The sequence below is a fragment of the Catharus ustulatus genome, chromosome 2 (assembly GCF_009819885.2).
Source record: "Catharus ustulatus isolate bCatUst1 chromosome 2, bCatUst1.pri.v2, whole genome shotgun sequence".
Taxonomy (NCBI): domain Eukaryota; kingdom Metazoa; phylum Chordata; class Aves; order Passeriformes; family Turdidae; genus Catharus; species Catharus ustulatus.
The window spans coordinates 73,058,217-73,068,627 of NC_046222.1; the positions used below are offsets into that span (position 1 = coordinate 73,058,217).

Genomic DNA, 10,411 nt, shown 5'->3' on the forward strand with positions numbered 1-10,411 from the left:
AATCAATTAGGTTGGAAAAGACCTCTGAGATGATTGAGTCCAACCTATGATTAAACACCCTCATTTCAGCTACACCATGGCACTCAGTGCCTCCTCAGTGCTGCATCCAGTCTCTCCTTAAATGCCTGTAGGAATGGTGACTCCACCACCTCCCTGGGCAGTCTATTCCAGTACGTAATCACCACTTCTGTCAAGAAATTCTTCCTAACGTCCAACCTAAATCTCCCCTGGTGCTGCTTAAAACTGTGTCCTCTCACCTTGTCACTGGTTACCTGGAACAAGAAGCTGATCCCAGCCTGGCTACAGCCCCCTTTCAGGGAGCTTTATAAAGTAGTAAGGCTCCCCATGAGCCTCCTTTTTTCTAGGCTAAACCAGTTCCCTCAGATGCTCCTCGCAGGGTTTGTGCTCCAGACCCTTCACCAGCCTCCACACGTCTCCAGAGCAATGCGTGAAACGAGAGACAAACCCTGCTCCAGCTAAAAGATATCAACGTGTAGTTGCTCTAGGACCTTCAGGAAACTCAGTCGCAGTTTCAGCCGACAGACGTTTTTCAGGGACGAATCGGCACACGGCTGGTTTCCCGCGGGAGGATCAGGAGGAGTTTCAGGAGGAGGAGGATCAGGAGGGAGGAGTTTCAGGAGGAGGAGGATCAGGAGGAGCACCCCCGCCCCGCCCGGCCCCCGCCTGCAGCCCGGCTCGGCGGCACCGCCGGCCTCCCCGGCCCCGTGGGCGGGCGCGGGGGTGGCCCTTTCCCGGCCGGCCTCCTCGGGGCCTGTCGCTTCCCCCGCAGCTCCGGGCCCGCTCCGGCTGCGCCATGGACCCCGCTCGCTGCTCCCGGCTGCTGCCGCCGCTGCTGCTGCTGCTGCTGGCGCCGTGGGGGCCGCGTGTGTCGGGGCGGCGGTGGCCCGTGCCCTACAGGTGAGTGCCCAGGGAGGGCCGCGCCGCCTCTCGCTGAGCTGGACTAGAAAGGCCCCGGAGAGCTTCCCCTTCTTCGTCTCGGGGTGTTGATCATTGACAGGGTGTTTGGCTCGCCGCGGGAGCCGTAGTGCCATCCCAGGCCGATCTCACGAAAAGATGGTGATGAGGAAATCAGAGTACGGTTTGTTTTGCTTTTAAAATGTAACTGAATGTCATGCTTGATGGCAAATGACACGGTACAAAATCCGTTCGCTGCTCCAGAGCTGCCTGAGCTCCAGAATTCCTGGTGGTGTCCGGGACAGCGGGAGACTGCGGGCTGTGGCGTGAAAATAGCGATAGGTTTGGCTGTGCCGAGGACATGAGCCCCTTCAGAAAAAGGGCCACACTTGATTGTGTATTTTGTGCGGGTCTGTTGTTTGTAAAGGGAGTAGTTATCGATGTTTAACTGTAACTTAATAATGCACACCTGAAATTTTGAGAGCCTGTTGTGTAATTCCCAGTAGTCAAATTTCCGTCAGGTGATGCCTGAAGGAGCTGATCTTGCATTCACGAGTTGTTGGGACTTTCCAGCAAGTTCAGGAGTTAAAAGACTGGGTCGCATTAGCAGAACACTCCCGTTGGTGTGAGATACTCAGAAACGTGGGGTTTCAGTGTTTTACATGCTTGTTACCTTCTTGTCACATGCAAGGGGTAATTGAAAATGTAAGGTGGGCAAGGTAGAAACAGGACTCAAATATGTGGTTGGTCTAAGTCTTTGTTTACTGTCTGCTTTTTTTTAGACATACTCATTAGGATTTGGGGATTGTTTTTCCCTTCTTTTTCTTCCCCTCCCCCCCTACCCCGGACAAAATAAAGGCAGACATGCTGGAGTTCCCAAAAAGTCTGGGAAAGAAGTCCACAGGGAAAATCAGCAATTCCTCAGCTGAGCTGCTGGCTGTAGTATTGCTCAGGAAGTCCTTGAGTCATCTCATGGCTGGGGTATTTGTGTCAGTAGCCCTGGGCAAGCTGAGTGTGTTAGACTCTTGGGCTAACCGGACAGGGTCTGGACAAGCTGTGCATGCCAATTTGTCTTGGTAACAGGAATCTAGGAACCTTGTTTTAAGTGAAATATGGTGAGTGACTCTAAAGGATCTTGGAACAGGAAGACTTGTTGCAGTGGGTTGATCCTTGCTGGATGCCAAGTGCCCACTAAAGTCACTCCATCACTCCCCTCCACAAGTGGATGGGGGAAAGAAATTACAGCAAGGTATTTTGGGAGTTCATGAGATAAGGATAGGGAGAGATCACTAACCAAATACTGTCACAAGGCAAAACAGACTCAACTTTGGGATATTAGTTGAATTTATTACTAACAAAATCAGAGCAGGATAATGAGAAATAGAAATCTTAAAACCACCTTTGCCCCACACCTCTCTCCTTCCCAGGTTCTTCCTCCTCCCGCTAGTGGTGCAGGGAGATGGGGAATGGGGGTCATGCTTATTTTATCACATGCTGTTGCTGCCGCTGCTCAGGGAGAGGGGTCCTTCCCCTACTCCAGCATGGAATCCCTTCCACAGGATACAGTTTTCCATAAACTTGTCCAATCTGAGTCCATCCCACAGGCAACAGTTCTTTATGAACTGCTCCAACATGGGTGACTCTTCCATGCAATCCTGCTCCAGCATGGGTCCCCCAGAGGGTCGCAAGTCCTACCAGGAAGCCTGCCCCAGCATGGGCTCCTCTCTCCTGAGGTCTGCAGCCTGCTCCGTGGGTTCAAAGCGTTCTTTAAGGGATCCACCTGCTCCAGTGTGGGTTTGTTCCATGGGCTGCAGGGGAACCTCAGCTCCAGCACCTGGAGCAGCTCCTGCTCGCTTCTCTTTTGCTGTCCTTGGTGTCTGCTGGCCTGCACCTCTCACATATTCTAACCCCGCTCTTGCCACAATTACATTGGTGCAGTAACTTTTTTTACTTCTATCTGTTATCACAAAGGTGTTGCTGTTGTTCCTGGTTGTCTCAGCCCTGCCCAGTGCAGGGTCCATCCTGGAACTGGCTGGCATTGGTCTTGCCTGAAATAGGGCAAGCTTCTGGCAGCTTCTCACAGAAGCCACCTCTGTAGCCACCCTGCTACCAAAACCTGGGCACATACCTCCCATACACTTGTCAAAAAGGTTCTTTGCTGTTTGCATATAGTGTGATAAGGATTGGGTCTTCAGTTTTTGAGGTTTAATAGAAATGAAGTAGAAACAATGATCCCACCTACATTCTTAGACCTCTTTATTGAAATGAGTATAGAGGTATTAATTCTTTTTCTGATCTTGGCAATATTGTAGGGTCAAAATAGCTGCAACTGGGGACCTCTTGCTATAGAATAGCAAGAACAAATGGATGAATCCCTGTGTAAATAAATTTTCAGGAGAATGTTTTTGAGGCAGATCTCAAACTATCCTTTACCCAGCACCTGTGTGTCTCTGATCTCGTATGTCACCCTTTGTTATCTGCATTATTTCCACTCCTTCCTGATCAGTACGATGTGAATTCCATTTGTGAGCCTTAAGTCCCAAAGTCCTGCTTCTGCAGATGTGCACCCTGGCAGCCTTATGAGCTTGTGTACTCTAGGTGTTGCAGTGCAGGGTCACAGAATCTGTCTTTGGAGGTGCTGGACACTTTGTCCCCCTCAGGAAGCCACAGCAGTAACTCCAGCTGCAAAGCTGTGCTTGTCATTCTGTGCGTTCTCTTTCTCCACACAGGCGCTTTGACTACCGTCCGAAAACTGATCCTTACTGCCAAGCTCGTTACACCTTCTGTCCCACTGGCTCTGCCATTCCAGTTATGAAGGAAGAGGATGTCATTGAAGTGTATCGATTACAGGCTCCAGTATGGGAGTTCAAATATGGGGACCTACTAGGACATTTGGTAAGGTGATGTTTTTAACAAAGTAATAGTGACTGTGAATAGTGAATAAATTCAGCTGAATTTAACCGCAGGTGTCAAGAATGAGAGCTGTAAAGTTGGGATATGCTTGCATGGAAGAGTATTAGAGCACACAGGCTAGGCTGTCTGTAGGGAGGATACTCAAAGAGCACTAAGTTCCAAACAAAATGTACAGAATTTAGCTCAGCTAAAGACAAGAGCATCGTTGGTGGGTTTGAACATGTTCTCCCGGTAGCTGCATGATGAGTGCTTTGTATCTGCACACCATTATGTCTTAGATGTCTTCTATGGTATCACTGCATCAAGAAAATAATTTTATTTGTCCCCCTATATCAGATAAAATAGTTGCTTGTATTAATTTTTCTCTTGGTAAAAACTCACATATTTGCTTGGACATTGGTATTTGTCAGGAGCAGACAGGCAGCTGGTCAGAACCACCTGATAATGATGAGTTGGTTGCTTTTACAGTTCTTTCTATGATCAGTATGGAATTGAAGTCTCCATTTGTGGAATCATGCAAATATGAAGTCTTAGCAATAGTAATATTTATAGTTACAGCAGTAGCAAAATTAATCTTCAAAGCATGAGCCCTAATTAATAAAGACATGTTAGTGGATCAAAACCAAGCACAAAGAGTCAAAATAGATTAAAATATTGTTATCTCAGTTGTTAACTAAGTTTGGATTTATGTTTTTATGTACAGCTTTTAAATTAACTATTTATCTCATTAGTTTTATGGCATTCATTAGCAAGATCAGGTTTAGGTAACTTGGTTCTGCTCTTTATTTCTCTGATACCCCCATGAAGTTCAGGATTCAAAAATCATCTTGAGTCTTGATGATGAGCCCCCACTGAGTATCTGCCTCCAAGTGACAGAATTTACAATGAATGGACAACCACTGCGGCAGCATGATGCTCTGATAAAAGTATGTGTGTCATGCAGTCTGGTGTGCTGTGCTTTAGTGTTACTGAATCCAAGATGTTATAGGAACTCCATCTCCTCACCTTGTTACACAACAGCACCTGAGCATCTTACCTTCTGTAAGGTCAAGCTGAAGTTGTTACAAAATCAAAGTTTTGGTGGTTTGGTTCTTTGTTTTTTTATTTTCCAGAAAATTATGCACGATGCCATGGGTTTCAGAAGCTCTCTGACAGGCAAAAACTACACAATGGAGTGGTATGAGCTCTTCCAACTTGGGAACTGCACATTTCCACATCTGCGGCCTGGCATGGATGCACCGTTCTGGTGTAACCAGGGAGCAGCCTGCTTTTATGAAGGAATAGATGATGCACACTGGAAGGCAAATGGAACTTTAGTTCTTGTGACCACAATATCAGGTAGATTTTAGATGCTTTGGATATTGTTAATACAAAGTGTAGTCAGCCTTGTCTTTTGTAAAGCAGTATCTTTTAATTTATGTTCTGTAGGTTATTTGCAGTGTTAGTCAATGATGCTAATTACAAGCAGTCTCTTGAATACAGGAAGTGGCATGAGACTGCTGCCTTTTGAACAATTCACACTGGAGAGCTGTTTAAGTGAGAGTCATTTGGTGTTGCTGAACAAAAACACTTGAGTCTCTTGAGTGTAAAAATAGCAAAACAGCTTATACAGAGTCATTATGGACTCTTTTCACATAGCCTCACCAAAACAAAATCCTCTATTGTGAAGTGGCAGATGACTGCTGAGATCGAAAAAACTGTTGAAAACACATTCATTACTAAGCAAACAAGGCATATTTAGAAACAGTCTCAAAGATATAAAAATATTAATCTATGTTTCTGTCCCACTCATTATGTGTCCTAAAAACTATGAAAATGTCCCCAGTAATAGGTCTCCATCATATGTTGTAGAACAAACCTAGGCCTTACACCTCAAAATACATAGGTGATCGCCAGAAGAGTTTCCTGGTATATCCTGATCACTGCCATTGTAAAGTAAAAAGGTCTTTCAAATATATCTGATTGATTGCTGTACCAATAAAGTGAATGACTTACAAAAAAAGTTCACTGAGGAATTGGAGAGTTATATTTTATGTGACCAAAACCACTTAGTTTCTGAAGTTGGTTTAGTGGGCAAGACACAGTGGAGAGTCAGCTTACAGCTTGTGTGACATGTTGCTTTGTGTGTGCCCACTTCCCTCTTTAGAAGCTTTCCTGGCCTCAGTCTCTGCATAATCTATCCAGTGCTGCTAAGACATTCTAGGCAGTTCTTTAAACAAGGAAGCAAAGTGGAGCTGCTTTCCTGTGAGTTTGTAGTTCATGACTGAAGTGTTTGATGCCTGATACAGTTGGATTCTTTTGTGTAAAAACCAAGTTAAAATTTTTTTATACAGCTGGGGAACTTGTCATGCTTCCTCTCTCTGTGGATTATTTGATGCCCAGAAAGGTTGAAGCTACACTGGTGCCTCGTGAAGGCACTGTTGCAGCCCTCCTCACATCTCACTTTCCATTTCCATGAAACTTTTAAGGAAGTAGCATTTCTGAGAGTTTTCAGTTGTCTGAATTTCACAATAACTTTCAGATTTCTAGTTAAAGAGGGTGAGTGGATGCAAGCACAGATGAACAGCATCATGAGCTGAACATGCCCCCTTCAGAGAGCTGGCAAAAAGCATCCCATCTTAGTGGTCTTACATCCCACTCATCATTTGGCTCAATTCAGCTTTGCCAGCTGCGGAGTTGCTGAATAAGCAGGGTGTCTCAATCAGCATCTCTTTTGTGAAAAAGACATGAAAATTTCTGCTCTGAATTTTTGAATTTAGTTAAAACTTGAAGTGCAGAAATGTTTATTGGTCCAGTGAGCATTTTGTAGCATCTCTTGTAGACTGTACTACCTGTTTGTCTGCATGGATAAAGCAAAATAAGTGTCACGATTCTCTGATGTTCTGGCATAGTAGAAGGAAAAGGATCAGAAAAAGGAATCACACTTTAAATAACCTGCATGTAAATGTAGTTTATTCAGTGGGTTATCCCTTGCCCCTCCAACCTAAGTCTTGTGTCTGTGAATGGTGAGGTAGAATAGGTAAACTTTTCGCAGGGGAGGCAGGTGAACCTTGAAATAGATAGGAGTATTTTGAATCCTGCATTTGTTACCTCATCTCTTTGATACTTATTTTCATCTCTTACAGGAGCCATGTTTAATGACATGGCACAATGGGTAAAATATGACAATGAGACTGGCATTTACTACGAGACCTGGACAGTTCAAGCAAGTCCTGACAAAAAGTCAACAGTATGGTTTGACTCTTACGAGTGCTCCAAGTTTATAATGAGAACCTACCAGAAGCTAGCTGATTTAGGAGCTGTATTTAAGAAGATACAAACAAACTATACAAGCATAATTTTATTCAGTGGAGAACCTATTTATTTGGGGAATGAAACATCTATTTTCGGACCACAAGGAAACAAGACACTGGCAGCAGCTATAAGAGACTTTTACAATCCATTTAAACCTCATCAGAGTGTCAGAGAGTTTTTTGTGGATATTTTAAAAATAATTGATCATGTTATCTTGAATCATCAGTTTTACCTCTTCTACAACTTGGAATACTGGTTTTTACCTATGAAGTCTCCTTATCTCAAAGTAATTTATGAAGAGGTCCCTTTGCCTGTTGGAAGCAAAACATCCTTTGGTGTATGACTGCCCGCTGAAGAACAAAACTTTTGTTATGGCAGAATATTCTTAAGGATTTCAGAGCACTACCATGATGGTAGTTGAAGAGTTGTATGTTTCACTGCTGACTGTAAAAAACTGTGTTGGGAAGGCTTTGCTGTGCCAAGTGAAAGACTCTGCATTTGTTTTCTTACTATTTGTATAGCTCGTTCATGAACGTGTCAGCATCTCTGACCTGACCAGCTTCTGTGTAACCATGGCCCCCTGCTGCCTGCAGGGAGACTGCAGTGGCTCCTCTGGCCGAGCTCTGCAGTGCCAGAGGGGGAAGGGGGAGGCAGCAGCCTGCTCTGGGCTCAGGTGCTCTCCACATGCCTGGCCATGTGGCAGCAGGTGGTGCCTGGCCATCAACAGAGGTGGGACACAAGTTACAAGGACTAACTCGCTCAATGTGGCTTGATATGTCCAGTTCCTTCAACATGTGCCTTGCCCTGATGTTCTTGTTGTTTGCTTTGTACAGCTGGGACCTATGAACCATTCTCTGGTATTCTGGGGCAGTGAATATACTGGAGGATGGCATGGGTGATGCTTTTTCACCATTTGTTTCCATCAGCTGCACTGTAAACACAATACAGATGGCTCTTCTTCAGATTCACATGTGTTCTGTGCCTATTTTGATGTCGACTCATACATAATTTCAGTGTTCTACCTGTTTATCTCAAAATCTACTTGAGGCTTCCGTTGGGTCAGTTTCATAGAACTTGAGTATTTTCCTTTAATTTTTTTAAAGAAAGCATAGAAAATAAAAAACAAAAGTAATGACAGCTTGTGGGGCATCTACATTGGAGCTAAAAATCCATGCTTGTCACAGAGCTGCCTCTAAACTGTGACTGCAGGCTCTTGCTGGCAGTGATGTTTGTGTAGTGGTGCTGTGAGTCCTGTTCCAGGCTCAGCCTAGAGCACTTTGGTAACTAGTTTGTTCCCTTTAAACACAAGGGACCAAAAGCCTGAGGAACACCGGCTTTCTGGAAACTACTGCAGTGCCTGCACACAGAAAAACCACAGCTGCAGCAATGTAATCATCTCCAAGAGTTCACTGCTCACTTTAATTTTGTTTTTAAAACTAGCTGTGGAATGAATAGTGCTCCTGCAGAGGTTGTTGCTGTCTTGTGGCCAAGCAGGAACACAGGAACCCAACTCTGCAGTTTCATTTGGCGTGAGCCAAGCTAATAGCCAGCTGCAGCCAGACAGGAGAATACATAGTGCTTGGATTCAAGTAATAAGAATGGCAGAAATTACCCTTGTATTCAGAAAGTCACTAAAATTAAGTAGTTAAATTGCATTATCATGAGTGTGAGAGGAAGGAGGGGATGAGCACACCTCTCTTCAAGCTGCTACTTCCACTGTTAAGTGAAACTTCATCTTTTGCCTCAGACTGAAAGACTTGACTCTTTTTAGCCAAAGTCACTGAGGTCAGCTTTGGATTAAGATACTGTCATGGTTTTCACCCCAGCCAGCAACCGAGCACCACACAGCGCTTCCACATTACCAGGAAGGTAATCCAGGAGGCTCTAGGGAAGTCAAAGGGCCTGCAGCAAGCCTGTCAACAGATGTTACATTCTCATTGATACATGTTTTTATGACTTTAAAACCCTCAGTGTTACTAAACTCACATTTGTCTTCCCAGAAAAAGCCTCAACATCACAAACCACCATTCAAAGCTCTGAAGGGGAAAACAGGATCACAGAACCAAGCCCATAGATCACACTCTCAGTGATGTGGGGATTCCTCCATGCAGCCACATGCATCTGTTTCACACTTTGTGCACTAGCCTCAGTTTAAAGGGACCAGTTGGCAATGTAGGAGTTGCCCTTTATGTAACATACATGAGTTCCTTCTGAGGCCAGTATTTATTCCTTCTAGGCACAGGGTTTGGAGAGAGCTCACTAGCTCACTTTCTTTGCATCTCTCAACTGGGTGGGGGTTTGTGTGTTAATTAATTGTTCAGACTGGATGCACAGCTGGGTGGGAACAGAAGTACAAACTGCAGTCTTGAAAGAGGTGCCATCGCAGTTAAACTGGAATCACTGCACTGGAATGAGTTGAAGTTGTTGAGTGCAGTGCTCTCTTGTAGGCAGAATCCATAATCCTTGATTTAGGCCTACAGAGTAAGATCCAAAAAAACACGGAGGTGATGAACAGGCTAATTCTGCAAAGTTTAGGCAAGCCCAGAATAGATTCATAAAAGTGACACTTGTAACAGCAGATCCTGGCTCATCATCCACCAAGGTAAAATGGAGTGTGCTGCTCCTGTTTCCCAAAGGGCTGTGCAATGGACATCACTGGTACCAATGCTCTCTGACTTCCCCTTCACAGACCCACCCACAGATGTTCTGCTTTAGGAGAGCTGCTGCCTTCAGTATCATAACTTGTAACCACTTGGATTCAGAGGTAAGCTTTGTTACTGCACACATTCTCTCCTACCCAAAACTGGACAATTGAGCCAACAGAGTTTTGTTATTCTGAAAAAAAGAAATAAAGGTGAATTCAGGGAAAAATGATACATTATGACACTCATGTTCATGTTTCTAGTGAACTGTGTGAGTCTTTGGTACTATTTACTATTTGTGCTATGATTTTTATGTATTTACTATTCATTTGTTTCAACATGTAGAAGGCAAAATAAGATGTAGAGTATTTGCTCAAAAAGCACTGTAGGCTTGCCTGGCAAGTTTATGTTATAACTGGATTATCTGAATGAAGAGTGCAGTAATTGATTCAATGTATAAAATCTGCTAATCTCCACTGGAATAGAGGTACAGCTGCTTTTAAGCAGTTTTCTTGTGCTGAACATCTTAACATCTGGTATAATGTGGTATTGCAGTGAGGAAGGACTTCAAAAAGTTGGTGCAACAACACAGCCTTCTGGGAGACAGCCAGTTACCTTGCTGGGGAAGCAGAAGCTACAACCAACCC

The 10,411-nt window shown here is 44.4% G+C and overlaps 1 protein-coding gene across 1 annotated transcript; it reads left to right on the plus strand.

Annotated features, from left to right (window-relative positions):
* The first annotated feature begins 782 nt into the window (after positions 1 to 782).
* CLN5 (CLN5 intracellular trafficking protein) lies at positions 783 to 8,086 on the plus strand. The gene is made up of 4 exons (XM_033052512.2): positions 783 to 918; positions 3,645 to 3,810; positions 4,941 to 5,166; positions 6,954 to 8,086. Exons 1-4 carry the CDS (start codon positions 815 to 817, stop codon positions 7,463 to 7,465), a joined length of 1,008 nt encoding a protein of 335 aa, XP_032908403.1. The 5' UTR covers positions 783 to 814; the 3' UTR covers positions 7,466 to 8,086.
* Positions 8,087 to 10,411: the final 2,325 nt, after the last annotated feature.